Raw genomic sequence first — 19,944 nt, 5'->3', positions numbered from 1 at the left:
AAGTAAAGGAAGTATTGTAATCGCAAAAATTTTCAGCCATCTTATTTCGATGAAAATATCCATTTTGACTGCTGTCAAATGCAATTTAACAGTATTTTTGTGTGACATCTGTATGTAAGAACAGAATGAAAGACTCTTACCCAAAATAGGTTGGAAAAGGGATTTAAAATGGTTTCGAAACAAGATTTTTTTGCGACGTCTGTGCGTACGTATCTCGTGTAATTCGAAAACGAGTAGCCTCAGAACATTGAAATTTTGTATATGCGACTGCGATAAATGTAGTTATGTACATCCCTTTTTGGTTGCTATCAGCCGCCCCAAAAGTATATATATATATATATATGCTCAGTTTTTTTTTAATTCTTATATGTTGGTAAATTGTTAATTTTTTCTTTAAAAATGATTGAATTATGCTGTTCTTATCTTCTCCTTAAGGTTTTTATGCCTTTAGTTAATCTGCATGCAGTAGTTGTAGAATTAGCAACGGTTAAAATTGTTTAAGTGCAAACTAACCCTAACTTTTTTTTTTTTTAACCATAGCAGCCATGTTTGTTTAGATTTGAAACATACCAGAATACTGAATAAAATCAGTTTCTGCACCCTCAGTGTCTTTTTAGCGAATAGAACCAAGAGTAAACTTTCAGTTTTGTGACACTGAGAAATCTGCCTTCTTGCCCGCTGGCCAAATTGCTTATTTTTGCATAGGAACTCTTTAATTTTAATTGTAAAAATTGTTTAATTGTTTTGACTGTATTTGGTGTTTCATCATTTTCTACATTTTTAAATTTTTAATGAAAATATTTTGAGGTTTTATGTATTTTTGCCTTGCCGTGAAGTAAGAGCTGAATTAATTGAATGAGAAATAAATCTAATGAAATTCGAGAAAATAAGTTTAATGCATATAATTTAATATTCCATACATTCCATCAGATTTTCTGTAAATTGATGTGGATATGATGTGACTCCTAATCCTGGTGATGTTCATATTTGCTTATTGCATAAAATTTGTCAGTATGATGTCATGGTTTGGATATCAAAGGTACTTTCTGATACCCAATGACTATGGTGGCAGGGTTTTAAATTAGTTTCTGTGGCCTATCTTCTTGTCCTGTTTTCAGGGCTTATTAAATGACACAGAGCTAACATCAGTAAATACTACTTCATATAAGGACCCAGTATGCACTTCACATGTCATTATTCTCATCTGTGTTTATTTTAAGATTTATGGGAAGTTATTAGAGAAATGCCCGTCACAGATGTTTGTCTGTCTGTTTATTTGCTTGAATTTGCTTATTTAAAAAGTATATATTTTATGCTGCTTCACTGCAAATAAAACAATACACCAAAAAATGTTTTATGTATATATATTTTTTTAAATTTATTTTCATCTGATGAAGACTGAGAGGTAGTCTATCAAGATTAAAAATTATTCTGAGTCAGTTTATGTTTGAAAAGGTAATGAAAAACAGCGGAGAAGATTTTTGAATTAATGAAAATAAGCATTATATTTTGGATGAAATCAAATTTTCTGTACCAGAATATAAATTTTCAATTGAGTTACATCCTAATGCTTATTCAAAACATTGTAAAAGCTGATGATAGAATATTTTCATTAAAAAAAAGTTTATGAATGGTATTTATGGATTAGCAATAATAGAAATCAGGGAAAGATAAAATAGATTTCAAACAATCTGCACACCTTGGTATCCGGGGCTGTGTGGGTTAGTGAATTTTGGAGATTACAAGTCATATCTTTTTCAAGTTTTGTTTACATTCTTTTCTTTCTAATTTTTACTTTAAATCAAACTTGTTTTACTTAAATAAAGTATTTTGTTACTTAAACAGACCTGCCAAGTGAGTTTACAACTTATTTCTTCCTACTTAGTCCTAAAAATTTCTCGTATGGTTATTTGTTCAGCTTAATACTTCATTATTTTCACCCAGATTTTTGGCATCTGTTGAAATCATTTGCTAGCTTTTTCTTTTAAAGGGAAAGGTTTGTTAACAGCTAATGAGTAGATATGTCTGAAAGCATCATGATCCGGACATTAAGCACACTTCAGGCTCGCATCAGCCAGTAATCCGCTTCTGCCAAATATGCGATTACATGCTGTGTAACTATTAAATGTAGAATGTGTAAACTATTAAATATAAATAAGTGTAAAATCAATGATGTATCTATGTGAAATGTTTTAGTTGGAGGTGTATACTAAGCAGATACAGATTAGAGCCAAATTCTCGATCCTACAAATTCATATAATATAAAACTAACTGTAAAATATGCTACAACTAGAAGAATAAGGTGTACCTAAAATAATTCTGAAAATTAAATGCAACTCTCTTGTACATTTAACAATAGATTTGTTCCAATATAATTTGATGCTTATAAGAGGTTTTGTTATGCATTTTCATAGCTTCTTGTTCGTCATAATTTTTTATTTAAAAATATATGCCATTCTTAATTTTCATTATCTGTATATCATTTGTATTATACATAAGGAAAAATTTCCAGAAAGAAGTATATTATTTATGGTTGAATTGAGTTTGAGATGATTTCTTATAAAATTTATTTTACGTGTTTACCCCCCCCCCTCTTTATTAGTGAACATAATTCAGTTATCAAGTATCTATTACTTAAAGTTTCATGGGAAGGATATTTTTGTACTTTTGTTAGGCAGTACCCTTTTTTTTTTAATTGAAACTTTCTTCTATCAGGATAAATTTTTAAGAGGGGGGGGAGGAGCTGAATATTTTGTTTTCCATTCATTTTGAGAAATAGAATTAGTTATTCTCTCTTTGACTTCTTTCAGAATTTCCTTGAAATAACATAGTTGTAAATACGGCCCTAAATTGCTCATCTGTACATGACTGTTATGTGGCTATAATCATTGGCTATTATGTGGTATACTATACATGTGCACAAAATTATTTACAGATGTGGTATTAAAGTATAATTATTCTGTGTTCTATAATTAAACTCCATCCTCTCATTCTGCTGTTTAATTTCACAGAATAATTGTTTATGTAAACCTTACCAAATTTTAGAACAAAATATAGCCCCAAAATTTATTTTTTAGTAAATATGTTATTTCATATAACGTCGTGTATGATGTAACATCTTAACTCCATGTATTTTTAGCTAAAGAAATAAATTTAGAAGTGTATGTTCTTTCATTTTGGATGATAATCTTAAGAATAATTATTTTCACATTTTTTAAAAAACTGAGATTGTGTTTCATCAGCGCTTTTTTTTAATATGTTATTACTTTTAAATCTTAAAGTAAGAAATTAGCTATATGTAATGTTTGTGTGTAGATGCTTATTGGAGGGAATATTTTAGTTTAGAATTATCGCATCTTATGATTTCTGCACAAGTGTGTGCTGTTTTCCCCCCATTTTTTAGTAATAGTCAAATGTAAAAGGGTAGCCGATATTTTTCTTCTGATATATGAAGTATGATGAATGACAATTAAATTTTATTGGGTATAACATTAATGCTTATCTGCCGAATTGTTTTACTTTTTAGTATATTAGCTATTGTGGCTGACATTGAAACTTTAGGTGACATTCTGTTGGACATACTTCCAAAACTTGATGATGTAAGTTTTCTTATTTTTTTAACTTGATAGCTCTTATTAGTATTATATGTGAAGTATCTTATTGTTGTGATTATTATTATCTTATTGTGGGTTATTTTCTCAGTACTCTCATCATCGTAATATGGAATTTGACTGTGAACTGCGCATGTTGTTACATCAGAGCCATGCAGGCTGTTTAATTGGTAAAGGTGGTTCAAGAATTAAAGAATTGCGAGAGGTAGGATAGATAGATCATATTCTTAATGATAGCATAATATTGCAAGTTTTTGGAATTTCAGTTTATTTTGCTGTATTATTTCACTTGAGTGCTTAATATTATGTTTTAAATTTTCTTTTCTACTTTATAGAAAACTGGAGCTCAAATTAAAATATTTAGCAATTGCTGTCCTAATTCTACTGAAAGAATTGTGCAAATAACTGGGTATCCTAATGTTGTGGTAGACTGTGTGAAAGAAATATGCCACATAGTTAGCACGGTAAATTTATGATTAGTAATTGTTTATATATTTGTAACAATTTTGCAATATTAATAAAAAATAAAGTTTTTATGTTTTGTTTTTAAATATATGTGGTAAATTTGAAAGTCTGGACTATGTGTGTAACTTGTTTTACCCAGTAGTAGAGAATGTAAAAATTCCCAGTCTGTGAGGTTTTCCTTCTTCAATGATTGAATTTTATGGAAGTGCAATGGGGAAAATCACACCTTTTATTGTACAAAGGAATGTACGAGGGCTATCCAGAAAGTAGATTACGTTTTGGAATAAAAAAATAAACAAAGTATAGGAAACAAATTTTATTATATACAGATGAAAGCCACACTCAAATACTACTTTTCTACATAGTCACCATACAAATTAAGGCATTTATCGTAGCGATGTACGAGCTTGGAAATTCCTTCGTCGAAAAATTCGGCCGCCTGCACCTTCAACCACTTCGTTACCTCTTCTTGCCTTCCATCTTGCACAAAACTTATGGTAACCAAGCTTTTCGCTGATGATTTCGTGCAACAAACTTCGCGAAATTTGTGGAAAACTCAAAGAAAGTTCCGTTATTGTGAAATTTTGATTTTCACGGACTTTAGCATCGACTTTTTCGAGAAGTTCGGCGGTCACTATGCTGGGTCTCCCACTTCGATCTTCGTCGTGAACATTGGTTCGGCCATTTTGAAATCTTATGACCCACTGACGCACTCCACCTTCAGTGATAATGTTGTCCCCATACACTTCACGAAGCTGCCGATAGATTTCTATCGGTTTACAGTTTTTTGCAGTCAGAAACCTTATTACTGAGCGCAGCTCGCGGGATTTTCAATTAACGCAGACATTTCAAACCGTCACAGTATCTGAACGGAACACAGCACGAACCTCTCACTAGCACGGCTAGATGCAGACTGAGCTGTGCAACGCTCTGACCCCAAGATGGCCGCGCTAGCCCCGCCCCTAGCGGACACAGACGGAAACGTAATCTACTTCCTGGATGGCCCTCGTATGTCCTATAAGTAACTGAAGTTACCCTCAAATAACTATTTATTACTTATAAGTGTAATTACTTTCGAAAAGAGTGCACATCTTCTGTGGGAAAAAAGAAATGAGAAATGATAGGTGGCAGTAGATATAAGGATATCCAAACATTTGTCTCTGAAGTTACACGTTCGTGACTTCTGGTGGGCATTCGAATAATCAGAAAACATGCCTGATAATGCTAAATGAGATGCAGACATAAAAATTAACATAAATATTAGAATTTTGTTAAAATTTTTTCTTATTAGGAAATCTGATTATTGTTTGTGTTTTAGGCTCCAATAAAAGGCCCAAATAAACAATATGATCCTCATCATTTTAATCCTATGTTTTGTAATGATTATGGCGGTTTTGAAGATACTGGTCCAAAAGGAAGAGGTCGAGGCTCTTTCCGTGGAAGGTAAAGTATATATTATCCACAGTTTGATTTGCAATGCTTGTTTGTATCCTAGTTGGTTTTTTAACAAATAATTCAATTTATTAATAGGCCTCCTCCACCTGCATGGCGTGATGAGGTAGTTGATAACTTCAGTTTTGGTGGTCCTGATGGAGGTTCTAATCGTGGACGAGGGGGTTTCGGAGGAGGTTTCAGTGGTAGAGGTCGTGGAATTATGGGCCAAGGACCAAATATGGGAAATCGCTGGAGCCAAATGGGTGGACCTGGTGGTAATGCTGGTGGTGGAAGTCTTGGTGCCTGGGCTACAGATAGTGGTAATTTCGGGTAAGTGTTCCCTCCCCCTCCCTCAAAATTGCTGAAATAAATTTCTTTATATAACTTGTATTATATATTTATATAAAGAAACTTTATCTTGGGCCAAATAGGAATTTTTTTCTTGTGGTGGGGGATTTTAAATGTATAATTCTTAACATTTTATTAAAAACATCCTCTTGAAAAATTTGGTATTTAGTTGCCCTTAAAAATTGAGATATTGAGAAAAATTTCTTATTGTCAGGGGGTCTTATTAAATTCTGTTCTAATACATATTTTAATATGGCTTTAAAACTTGTGCTTGTGTTTGATTTATTGTCATTTCCAATTAAAATGGTAGTGAAGGTTTTTTAGTTTTAATTTAAATGTACAGTTTTTTAATAAAAGTTATAATTTGACCCCCCCCCCGAAAAACTACTATATTTGGTTTTTAATTTCTGCAAAAGTACATTTTAATGTTAAAATTTATTAATCTAAAACATCATTATGTGTTTAAAAAATACAGCAGTTGAATATTATACTGCCTTCACAGCCATAATCCATTGAAATTGGTGAGTATTTCTAGGGCATAATTAAGCATCCTTATTTAACATCACTTTTCTAAAATGATCACAACCACAAAAGACTATAATCATCTTGAATCATAGGTAGTTAGTTGTCTAAAGGCCCCCTTCCACACGAGTACGCTCGCGACGTAGTTGACGCAACTTTTTTGACGCCATCGTAAATTCGCTTGACGCAGAAGATGTAAAACTGAGTTCGCTCCTGTTCAACTTTTACATCCGTAACGTGAACGAACAGCCAATAACCGACCAAGTTTTTATCACGTGTCATAATCAGAAAACCTTCTTGCTTACCCGTTTCAATATGGCGTCAGAACCACACAGAAATGAGTTTTTATTTAGAAATATCATAACTGTATACAGCAATAAAATAATCAGCATTGCTCATGCCATCTTCAGATTTCAAATTCTCATATCCATATGCTTCACCTGTTTATAACACCAGAAGTAATAGGAAACTAAATAAATTGCAGTTTCTACGAAATCAAAGTTTCTGCCTTACAAAATTCTCCTTAATTATTATAAATATTGGCTGTATCGTGTAATAAAAAAACTCTATAAATATCCCTATATTAAATACACCAAAAACTAACTTCAGGAATATAACAACTTCTAAAATAAAGCAGTTGACTGTGAGAGCGTATTCAATAAAATACAATTATGAAATTTTGGAGGAAAGTTGCAACTTGTGTCATACAGCAATCATTTATTGAAGTTTAATTAAATTACCTTTGCTATGACTTCTACTTGTTACATTATTTTTCACAAGCACTGCTGTCACGGATAGCTGAGTGGTCAGCAAGGTGCTTTGCAAAGGGAAAGGTGGCGAGTTCGAACCTCGCACCTCGCCCGTAGACAATATATAATTCAGTTAGCTTTTTCTCATTTTGAAACGTGTTTCTTATATTTAATCATGAATCATTATATTTTTATTTTACCTATTATTATTATTGTTTTCATTTCTTATTTTATTCATTATTATTATTGTTTTTAATTTAGTTTAAAAACGTGCATTCTAAATAGAAACCCTTATGTAATAATGTATCTGCATCTCTTTATCATATATCTATAAATTATCTCTTTATTTTTACTTTATTGCGTATTTTATCATGCACATAATTTCTCATAAACTGTCCAAAGTCTGAACCTCATTCTAAATTCAAAAATAAATAAAAAGAAAAACAAAAGACCAAGCCATGGGGAGTTTAAAAAATATGAAGTTTGTTTTATTATATGGTGGATGGTGTATATAAAGAGAATTAAGTAATTAAATTCTCTTTATGTACTGTATTCCAAACCAATTTTATAAATCCTAATTTTCATACAATATAGAATCTGCATGTCTGTCAAACTGGTCGATACTCATTCTGAAGTAATTAAAAAACAAGTAATATAAAAAAAATGAAGTCAATTCCTTCTTAGGTCAACAAAGAAAAAATTTTAAAAATACAAAAATAAATAAATAAATAAAATACAAACAGAATTTTTTAAAATGAAAAAATTTTAATTTTTGAAAAAGCTGTATTAACATCAGGTGTTTTAAACACTACAAGTTTAAAAAATTGTATTTGAACTTGAGTGGATGGAAAAAAAAAAGTATTTTATTAACGACTGAAAATTTGAACGAGATATACAGAGAGTGTGAGCTTATAGTAGGAATTTAATAATTCCAGATATTCATTTCGCAAACGAGGCAGTAAAGAAAAAAAAAATTCTCTTTGAACAGGTCGCTCTAAATAAATCTTTCGGAACCATTCTCGTCGTCGTCTTCTTCTTTTTTTTTTTTTTTTTTTTTTTTTTGCCTCTGCTTTAATGAAGTAAAAGTTTCAGTTATCAAAAAATCATCTGATTTGGGCAACTTACCGCAAACATATAGAAGCACAGCGAAGTAACGAAATACAGCTCCGTCAACGCTATATTAAAGCGCCACGTGATTTTTGCGCAAAATATTTTTATTGGTTAAACGCACTCTTCGCAAGTGTACTCGTTTGGACGCTTTTTCGCTGGTGACGTAAAAGCGTGTTTGTCAGCTACGTTTCGAGCGTAGTCGTGTGGACGGGCCTTTAGAAGGAAGTCACTGTACGCAAAAACTTTCCTGCTCATTTAACTGCTTGCAGTGAATGTTATTTAGAATCAATAATGCATTTATTATCAAGAGTTTTGAAAACCTTATGTAGTGAGTGTTTCAAAAAGCAGATCATAGAGCATTAAACATTGTTGAGATGCTCTGAAATTGTTTGTTAAAAAATATGTCTTTTCTTCCACAGCAAACATCTTAGTTCTTCCTTAAGAATCTATAATCCTTCCAGAATTGGTCCTGTGTTTTTTATAGTCCATAAGAAGAAGCACATCAGTAATTTCTTCAAAACATCAGAATTACTAAGATTTTACAATCAGGATAAAGCTGACTTGTAATAAACCCCCCACACACACACACACACACAAAACCAAAAGTTAAGTTTTGGTAATGAAGATCATGACAGTAAGATATTTCATGAAAACTGATGGAATGAAGTTTTTCACCTAAGATCCATTACGTTCTTAATCAAATCTAGGCTTTGTACAGGAATAAAAATGAATTTTTTACGTATGTATTTAAAAAATCGGTTTTTTAATGCCCCTAATATCTTTGCAAGACTGTTTGAAAGATTTTACTTGGATGATAGCAATAACCTTTCTGTTTAGGAAATCCTCTCCCCCCCTTTTTCCCCTTCTCCTGTCACATTGAGCAGTCGTATTCATCATGTATCCAGTTTCATTCTGAAGAAAGAGCTATTCCATTTTGTGTACAAATATTCAAAATATAAATATAGTGCAAATTTCAGTTATGTTTTATATTTCCTTTTTGATCAAAAGTGACTTGCAGTCAAGCTTTCCTTTGTTAAGATAATTTTGCAGTGATGTCAAAATTGAACCTTTTAGTGTAATTAAGGCAGAGGCAGTTGCGGATCTTATTTCTGCCTCGCTCATGAGTCTAGATGTAATGTGGAGATTGGTTGAATCATGCTGTGCTTGTTGAATGTCTGTGTTAAACATGGCTTAGGTCAGGTTCTGGAATACCATTGGTGCTGCTTCTGACTGCGAACTTATTTTCAGAGGTTTTGCAATTCTGTATTTCAGGGTTTCTTAAACTTTTTTCAATCATGACCCCTTTTATCACTGAAATTTTTTTGCAACCCCCAGGACCCCATAATATTAAAAAAACATTTTGTGGGGACCCATAAGTATTGTTCAAATTCGACACAGGCATGGGTGAAACTGTCAATTTTTTCACTTGTACGTTAATATACTATTGCAGTTTCAGGTCATTAACTTTAATTTTTAATTTTAAGACATAAAGCAATGTGAAAATTTTAAATAAGTAACAGACGAAATGATCCTGATATCTGAAAATAAAATATAAAAGCCCTTATAGGTGCTTACTTTTTCTCTAAAGCATTTTTTTTTTTTTTTTTTTTTTTTTTTTTTTTTTTTTTTTTTTTTGTCTCTTGTTTTATTATTATTATTTATATATATATAATGAACACACATTTTTCCCCGTACCAAAGCCGAAACTAAATAAACCACTTTTCTGCATTGTATGGAACATCAGATGGTGAATCATACTCCCAGAAGTAGCTTCTCACTTCTTTCTCTGCATTAACATAACCTTTGGTGCACGAGAGTACAGACAGGTGCATGTCGTTCTCTTGGTCAAGGAATTGCAAAAGCGGTAGAAAATTCCAGTACATTCCATATTCTTTTGCTCCCACCCAGTGCTACACACATTTAGATTCCTATCAAGATTTTCATAATTTACATTCTTGTTCCATGTGGTCAGTTCATATTTGCGTTTATTATGATCGGTATGCTTATATTATTATGAGCATATGTCTGAATATTTATAATAATATCTTTGCAGTAACAGCAGATGTATAGATAAACTTCAAAAATGGGTAAGTGTGTTTTAACACAGATTAGTTTTATAAGGAATAATATTTGGAATGGCAGAAGTTGGGGGTTCTCCCTTTTCTCCCCAAAATCTCGAATATTGAAACCAAACCAGTTTGTAGCAAAGCAAGCAAAAGGCTTTTTTTGGGGGGCGGGTCACTTTCCAATCTGGATTGAATAGGACTAAAAGTTCTGCGGTCTACCAACCCAAGCGAAGAATGATTCTATTCTGGAAATTTAATGAGTCTGTTCAAAATTAGAATGAAAAACACCCCAGATTGATAAATCTTTTTATTAATCAATGTGAGTATGGCAGCGATGTGTCCTGCTCAATGATGCCACATGATCACTTGACGTTGAAAACCGGACGAAGCAAAAGGGCATTTTCCTTTATTTAGTTATTTATTCTCCAAATACCGTCAGCTGTTTATTCCGATTCCGTAATATCACACATGTATTGCGCAATAACGTTTGTGATATTTCCCAGAGGAAAAAAAAAAAAGAGTTTTACTGTGCTTGCTAAGCAGATTATTTTTCTGTTCCATTGGGCTATTTTTTATATGATGCACATATTGAAATTTCAAAAGCATTATTTAGCTGAAAAATCTAAAAAAACGGCTACAATCTACCCCCTTCCTCTTTTACCAGTTGTGCACGACTATCCAGAATTTTCAGATATGCGGCAATTTCCGAGTATGCTGGTTAGTTAAGCTTTTACAATTAAAGGATGACTGCATGAAGCAATTTCCCATCTTGTGATTTCAGAAAAGTTCGTTTTTTTACTTATTTGTTTTGCTGTATCTATCTCCTTTCATCATATCCATAACCGTCTCCATTCCGTATTTGTTTATTAGCTGTATTAGAGTTTGATAGTTTTCATCATATGGCTTCAGTCCATCGGTATGTGATGTTTCAGCTTCAGATGGGATAACAAGGTCTGTTACTAGTGTTTTTTCTTTTTGGTTATCTTCTTGGCTTTGGTTGGCCTTGCAGAGATAAGGCTTTTCAGAAAATCCAATTTCCTTGAGGTAGTCAGCAACGAATAAGTCGAATATTCTGATTCAGCATTGTCGCTGTAATCATTATCATCTTGGCTGAATGTCCCGTAATGGGACATGATGCGCGAGACCCGAAGGGATCACTTAACAAAATTTTTGGAATCAAGTCAAAATCAAGAGCGCTGATTAACCGCCTATGGTACTGGGTTGACTAAATAACTAAATAAACAACTTTTCTTCCTTATATGGAATGTCAGATGGTGAATCATACTCCCGAAAATAGCTTTTCCCTCTTTCTCTGCATTAACGTAAACTTTGGTGTGTGCGAGATCGCAGACAGGTGCACGTCGTTCTATTGGTCAAAGAATTGCGAAAGCGGTAGAAAATTCTGCTGCATTTGGTATTCTTTTCCTCCCACCCAAATACTACACACGTTTGAATTTTTATCAAGATTTTAATAATATGCATTCTCGTTCCATGTGGTCAGTTCATATTCGCGTTTATTATGATCGGTATGCTGATATTATGAGCATATGTCTGAATATTTATAATAATATATTTGTAGTAACTGCTGAAGTATAGATAAACATTCCAAAAATGGGTAAGTGTATTTTAACATAGATTAGTTTTGTAAGGAATAATATTTGGAATGGCTTAAATAAAGTGAAAGTAATTGAATAGTCAAAATAATTTCTTTTCTTCTCTCCCCCCCCCCCCCAAATGCATTTTACAATGCAGAACTTGGGGGTTCTCCCCTTTCTCCGCAAAATCACGAATATGGAAAGTGTTACAGTTCGCAGCAAAGCAAGCAACAGACTTTTTTTTTCACTTTCCAATCTGGATTGAATAGGACTAAAAGTTCTGCGGTCTACTAACTCAAGCAAAGAATGATTCTATTCCGGAAATTTAACACAGTCTGTTCAAAATTAGATTGAACCTCCCCCCCCCCCAGATTGGTAAGTCTTTCTTTTCCTATATTTAGTTCTCTATTCTCCGAATACTGGCAGCTGTTGATTCCGATTGCTTAATATCACATACAGAAGAATTACAGTGCATGTATTGCACAATAACGTTTGCGATATTTTGCAGAGATAATTAATTTTGATTCTGAGATTTGTTTATGAACACTTAAAAGTGTTTTACTGTGCTTGCTAAGCAGAATATTTTTCAGTTTCATTGGTCTATTTTTATATAATGCACATATTGAAATGTCAAAAGCATTTATTTAGCCAAAAAATCTAAAGAATGGCTATAATCTGCACCCTGGCTCCTCTTTTGAGTTAACACTCGACTATCCGGAATATTCAATTGCCGAGTATGTGGGTTAGTGAAGCCTTTACTGTTAAAGGATGACTGCTTGAAGCAATTTCCCGTCTTCTGATTTCAAAAATGTTCCTCTTTTTTACTTAAATTACTTTGCTTGCAATATCTGTTAAGGGAAAACTGTTCTACAATGAAAATTTAGCAAATATTCAGAATTTTAAGTTAAATTATTTAAATATTAATATGAGTGGGAAAGTAAATTGTATTTATTTTTAGGTGCAAAACGAATATAATAAATATGGCTTATTACTATTTATTTTCTCTATTTTGAACTGAAATTTCATCATTAAATCATGTAATATAATTTAGTTCTGCATAGTTTTTTTTTCTCTCGTTGTAAACTAGTTCTGTAAATTGAATTCTTATTTAAAATTTAAAAAAAAAAAAAAAAAAGAATGTTATTGTTTTCCATAGTTGAGTAATGCTTCTGTCTTAATAAATACTGAATTTCTCGTATTTTAAATTACAAGTCTAATTTTTTCCCCCTTAAAAAGTGCTTATAGGTTTTTTTTTTTTTTTAAACTGCTACAAACCCTGCCTACATCTCTTGTTTGGCACATCCATAGTGAATCACCCTGTATATTTGTTGTCTATGGTGCATTATATACTTAAAATTGAAACCATTTATTTAGAAGTGGTATTGGTTTTTCATTATATGCTTCCTTTAGCGTCATATTAGCCTAGCCTATTCTCTTACTAAATAGTGAATACAGAGACACAAACTGAATTGAATGAGTGAATCTGAATGAGTTTCAAAATAGAAAAAAAACCATTCATTTCTGCTCATAGATTTAAAGTAAATGCAGATTTTAAATAATAGGATATAATTCTTACAGGTTTTTTATATTTGAATAAAACTGAATTAAGTTTATTCAAATTGAGAATTAGCACCTCTAATAATTTGTTTGATATACACTCTTTTGCCAAAAAAAAAAAAAAAAATCGAAGCACCATGAAGGAAGTGGTTGTTTTTGGTGAAATTGAGTATATGTGTAGCTCATACACAGAAAATAAAATGATTAGAAAATCAAGGTCATAGTACCTGTTCAAGGCTCACAATCACCCACTGAGTGTTCAAATTAGTAGTTGATTGTACCGTCCCTGGTGGCAGTGCATGCTTGAATTCGTTGGCAAGGAGTCGTAGAGGCTCTTAATGTCATCTTGCGACACATTCTGCTGGGCATTTATCAGTTGTCACTCCAGATCTGTGATATTTTGTGGTGCCCGAATCTGGCGGTCTACCAAGTCCCAGATGTGCACGATTGGTAAAAGGTCTGGTAACCTTGCTGGCCAAGGAAGAGTGTCAACCGCATGGAGACGGTCCAGAAATATGCGAGCGGTATGTGGCCTGTCATTATCTTCTTGGAAAATGGCCTCAGGATGACATGCCATGAAGGGTAATGCAACTGGCCACAGGATGGTATCAATATATTTGTTGAGTTGTTAAAGATGTACGGAGGATGTCTAAAAATGACCCGCTTTCAAAAGAAATAGTGCTGCACACCATCACACCAGGGGTTATGACTGTATGCCTTTGTAAAACAAAGGTTGTTTGGGACTGCTGGCACCGTCCTGTCCAGACACAAACACAGTGGTCATCTGCTTGAAGAGTGAAGCGAGATTCATCGCTGAACACTATACGATGCCAGTCTGAGGGCAGCCATGATGATCATGCTGTGACACCACTCCAGACGGCTCCGCTGATGCTGTGGGGTCAAAGGCAAACATCTTAAAGTCCTCTGTGAGCATAACCCCGCCAAGATAAGCCAGACAAGCGCCATGAGATGGTGGACAGTACCACGGGAGTTAACATGGCTGTAGTGCGTTGAATAGTCGACAATGATATCGCTGGGGCGGTTCGGGCCTGTTGAACAGTCATTCTATCTTGCCTTGCATTTGTGCTCTTTGGCCTTCATTTAGTTGGCAATTTCCTTGTAGCAACCATTGCTACCAACATCTTTGCACAGCAGAGTCTGTAGGCTGCAGGTAGCGGTCTCTTGCTCGGTATGACCACCCATCTTCATGCAACCCTACAATGCGATTACGTTTGAAGTTGTTTAGTTGTCTGTAAGGTCTTCAATATCGTCATAATATCATCTTTAGTTGCTTCTTTACAGAATAACAATGGCATCAACAAAAAAAAAGATAAATTTTCCGCCTCTGTTACTGGTTTTATACTTTGCGAATTGCGCTCTATGATCACAGTTCCTGTTCATTTGCCTTGAAGCTTTGATCATTTGCATGTTCAATCAAGATGTTTTTGCATACTTAATTTTGTCATGATCGCAAAAGTCCTTGGTGATTCAATTTTTTACAAAAGACTGTGTCGTATCCAGAAGTTCCAACCAGCCCTTCATTTTCATAACCATTAGTCAGCAACATATGCTTCATATTACAGTGTTTAAGTGACATAAATATTCACGTTTTGATTTTTTAAAATTTTTTCTGTGTTCCGCTAGTTTGTATGCTTACATTTATGAGAATGTTTATACTCTTTTTAAAAAATAAATACAATTGGTTAAAAAAAAAGAATTGTCTCGTAAAATTAAAAACTTCCAAAGTCCGAAATAATTTATCTTGAAAACTTAAAGGCCATAGGCAAATTGAAGAGAGCAATATTTAATTTGTGTGTAATTATCAGTAAAGAAATCCAGAACCAAATTCTTCAGAGATAAAAAATTGAAATTCATAAGTAATAAATCTTAAATAATCCTATAAATGCAATAAAGAATTTAAAAAGTGTTAAAACCAAAACTCTTCAAACAAGCAATACCTCATTTCAAAAGATCAATGAAATTTAAAGAAAAAACAAAACACACTAGAAGAGGAATTCAGTCAATCTCAATGTCACTTCGTCAGGAGGAGGAACATTGAAATCTCTTTTCCACAAAAATCCTTGTTCTTCTGTATTCAGAGTCGGCCAGTGAACCATTTCAATGTACTTTAATTATAATAGTTCACCCAAAAATTCTGACCCTCCTGGAAGCAAGGTAAAAACAGTACATTCAAATTAAAATCTTGAATAAAGAGAATTATGTTCAAAGAATTGAAAACACAAATACTTAAGTGAAAAATTCAAATCAAAATTTTACCTTTAAACTAAGAGTTCATATTCGATTTTGTTCTAAGTGCTCGAAATTGTTAATTACTTCTTGTGAGTTAAGTCTTTTCTGTAAAGTTTTATAATTTCACTTACGTTTTAAAATCTTTGGATTTTGTAATATTTATTTAAAATTAATTTTATTTAATTAAATTTTGGTTTGAATTTATCACTGAAATATTTTAGTATTTTATTATTTCACTTTTTTCACTTAAATTTTTTAAATAGAATTCTCTTTATGTACAAGATTCTAATTCAAACTTTTTGTTTTTTCCTTGCTTTGGGGAGGGGTCAGAATTTTCGGGAGAACTATTATAATTAAAATACATTAAAATGGTTCGCTGGCTAATTCTGAATACAGAAAAGCAAGGATTTTTGTGGAAGAGAGATTTCAATTGATTTTAGTGTTTCCCCTCCTGAAGAAGTAGCATTTAGGTTGATTGAATTCCTCTTCTATATTGTTCGTTTTTCTTTAAATTTCATTGTTTTTTTTTTTTTTTTTTTTTTTTTTTTTTAATTGGGGTATTGCTTGTTTGAGAAGTTTTGGTTTTAACATTTTTTTAAAAAATTGTTTTGTAATTATATATATATTAATTACTTTGGAAGTAAGAATCTTATTTCAGAATTATGTTAAAATTGGAAATTTTGAGGGGGAGAGAGCAATAATTGACTTTTTTTAATGGATTGCCATTTTTAATGTAATAACTTGTATATTTGTATTTGCCTAAAAGTTTATCTCATTTGATAGGGAGTAATATGACTTCCTGCATTTAGATTAAGCATTGTGCATAGGACGCATTATAAATCATTATTTTTTATACATGAAGTAATAAAAAATTTCTTATTATGTTAATTTGTGTAAATTTTATGTAAATATTACTTCTACTGTTAAGATTTTTCTTTGGTTAATAGTTTCAGATAGGGAGAATAGGTCAACTGTGCCAGATAGGAAAGGAAGGGGAATTAACAGGGTTTGTACGGTCCTTAAGAGTCCTTAAAAGTCCTTAATTTTGGCCCAAATCAGTAGAAGGTCCTTAATTTTAATAATCTGAAATTTCTCTCTGTTTTTACGACTGCCATTGTGTGTGAATTAGCATTTTGGAGGAATATTTTTGACAATTCACTGACGTATGTGGTTATCTTTTGAATGGGTTCATGGGTTATAATTTGTTTCTATTTCTAATATAAATGATGGGATACTCGAGTTTCTAAGCAAGAAGTGAAACATTTCGAAATTCATTTTTCTTATAAAGAGCTCTTAAACAACTTTTCGCTTTTGGGGTTGTGAATTCTTTTATTAAATGGTTCTAAATTTGACAACTTGTCAACATTTTGGTAAGATCAGTTTCTATAGAAAATTTTAAATTCCGAGATCTGAGAATTTTTCGGCGATTTTTTTAAAACATCATAACATTGATAAATTTCATTAAAATAATGGTAATATATTAGTATTATATTTAAAAAATAACATTAAAATAAAACTTTGCTGTCATATTATAAAGTTTCATTTTGGCAACTTATACAATATTTTAAATCTGAAAAATAAACAAGGTATATAGCTATAAAGCATAATTTAAGAAACAGCTCTTAGTAAAAGCAAAATTAGCTGTATAATTAATTAAAATGTCTTCTTTTTAATTTTTTCATAGTAAGCATTTTTTCCCATGTAATTGTCTCAGATTACATCATCCAACTCCCATCAAGTAACCATCAACACCATCACGTAAAACTTATTCTTTGTATCTACTGAGACTTATATATAAAACAACTTATCACCTCTGGCACTTTAATGGCTTATTGAAACCTTAAAGTATATTAACTGGGTTACAACCCCTGGAACTCTACACAAAGCTATGACATTAACTGCATTAAGCAGAGCTTGACTAACTTTCAACACTTGCCAACCGTGCCTACATCAGGCCTTTTCCAATCAGCAGGTCTCTCTATAGACAAGCAGCAGAGGGACAACATTCAGTCTTTTGTTATGAATCATGCTGATTTCGATCTCACTTCTCATTTTAACCTATGCCGTTTGACATAAAATCTCCCTATTATTTGCTAAACCTCTAGACTGACCAAGTATGTGACCAAACACACACAGCATAAAGCTAACTATTAGTGAAAAGTAAATGTCTCTTATCTTCTTTTAAATATGTCCAACTATTGTAAGTGTAAAATATTTAATGCTACTTGATAAACTGCATGAAGTTTATTTTATTCTCAAACTTATTAATAATTATGTTAGTTCATGTTTAGTAATAATGCATACTACTTAGGGATCTATTTATTTTTAGGATGGTATTACAAAAGTGAAATTCAGGCATAGAATAATAATTTTAATTGAATTTATTCAGTTCCCATTTGCTCATAGGTCCTTAATTTTTTTCATTAATGGTCCTTAATTTTTTTCATTAATGGTCCTTAATTTCTGTGTGCAGAAATGAACCCTGAATTAAATAAGTCATGAATTTAAAAGAACAGATTAGGATTGGGGTCAGTTGTGTATAATTTAATCTTCAATCTATATTTTTTGTATTTGTTATAAAACTTCATATCATAAGTAAGATTCTTATGTAATTTGCTTTTTTTTTTTTTTTTTCTCCTTTTATTTCAGTGGTAATCGAATGATGGGATCAATGAATGGTTCAGGTGCAGGTAATTTTCTGCCGCAAGGATCAGTGGACAAACCTATGGGACCTGGTATGGGTGGGCCCCGGGCTCCCATGATGAATACAGGCATGGGCGGGTTTCAAGGTGGAGCTGGAGGTCCAGGTATCAATGGTCCTGGCATTTCTTCTCGGTTTATGGGAGGCCCTGTGAGACCAATGAAAGGACAAGGATATGTTCCACCAGTACCTGTAAGTTTAATTTACTTTGAACTTTTCTTTAGCATCATATTGCTAAAAATGAAAATACTCATGTCTTATCTAATGCCAGGAGCTTCAGTAAGTGCAAAGCTAAATTTTGCAGTGAATTTTTTTTTTTTTTTTTTTTTTTTTTTTTTTTTGAGGGGGGCGGGGTTGCAATGGTTACTTTGGTTGTTGCAGAAGTAATTGTGGTGGTGATTTATCTGACATACTTTATAATTTCTGGCAGATAGTGCTTAGCTGTATACAGATTTAAAGCAGATGTTAGAAGAGTAGCAGTAAATAAATTGTGATGTTTCCATTTCACTGTTTGGTAAAGTGCAGCAGGCATTATAGAAAATAATTTATAAACACATAATATATTTAAACACCTTCATCACATGAAAATTATGAATATGGTTCTGACAGATAGGCAGGTTTGGGGAGGGGGCACATTTGTTGCTTAGTGAAGCTTCTGATCTGAGAATATAGTTTATTTTCATGATATATATTGTATTGAATATAATTTATTTTTTTATATCACTTATAATAATATCTTTAATACTCAGAACACAGGTGAACTTTTTATGTCCAAACCTTCCCCGAATCCCAATGGGTCATACACAATTGTAATGAAGATACCAAATGATGTAAGTTATTTATTTGAAATCTTTCACATCTTATTGCAATTCCATATTAATTATTTTGTATGTTCCTTATGTATGTGCATAGTTTGATCATTGCTAAAATTCAAGAAAAAAGATTATTCTGCTGGACTTAATTAGCATAAATGAATTTTTTTAATAAGAATTTTATTAGTATTTTGAAAATCACAGCTTTTTTATTTAAAACTAAGGTACTATTCCGTTTTGAGGATCGTAAAAAAATTGCAGCGAAAATGTATGCGCAAATGCGCCAAATCCAGCAAACATGCTAGAATGTGTAAGTTTATATAGTTCTATATTTCTTAATACGCCATTGAAATACTAGTTTAATTTTTAAATTCTTTTTTTGATATCCTGTGGATTTAACAATTTGGGAATTACCCATGATCAAAAGTCAACAATATAATTTGGGGTAAAGTGCAGAATCACTCACTGCTTGAGGCGTTTTTAAGAATTGCACATACTCGGTATCCATGTGCACATCGACCTATTTTCACTTAAAAAAATCCCAGAATTGCACAAAAATGGCACTGTGCACCCCTTGACTTTATCTATGTACACATCAACCTATTTTCATTTAAAAAGTAAAATAAAATTGACAAAAATCCAATTGTTTTTACCCTTGTAAAAAGCGGCAAACAAATAAGGGAGCGAGTCTGCACTTCTGAATTCCGATTCTGAATATTTTCAA

At 32.3% G+C, this 19,944-nt stretch overlaps 1 protein-coding gene across 1 annotated transcript in view; it reads left to right on the top strand.

Moving 5' to 3' along the window:
• The window catches only part of HnRNP-K (Heterogeneous nuclear ribonucleoprotein K), a 57,709-nt gene that overhangs the window by 32,221 nt on the left and 5,544 nt on the right, over positions 1-19,944 (top strand). Inside the window, exons 6-12 of the mRNA XM_085815200.1 lie at positions 3,527-3,599; positions 3,703-3,816; positions 3,947-4,075; positions 5,395-5,519; positions 5,607-5,840; positions 18,357-18,600; positions 19,158-19,238. Coding sequence (XP_085671326.1) covers positions 3,527-3,599; positions 3,703-3,816; positions 3,947-4,075; positions 5,395-5,519; positions 5,607-5,840; positions 18,357-18,600; positions 19,158-19,238 — 1,000 coding nt within the window. The remainder of the gene's footprint in view (positions 1-3,526; positions 3,600-3,702; positions 3,817-3,946; positions 4,076-5,394; positions 5,520-5,606; positions 5,841-18,356; positions 18,601-19,157; positions 19,239-19,944) is intronic.

This window comes from Stegodyphus dumicola, chromosome 4 (genome assembly GCF_044657685.1).
Source record: "Stegodyphus dumicola isolate Sdum_Otavi_A_Nest chromosome 4, ASM4465768v1".
Taxonomy (NCBI): domain Eukaryota; kingdom Metazoa; phylum Arthropoda; class Arachnida; order Araneae; family Eresidae; genus Stegodyphus; species Stegodyphus dumicola.
This window is presented reverse-complemented; position numbering and strand designations above follow the sequence as displayed.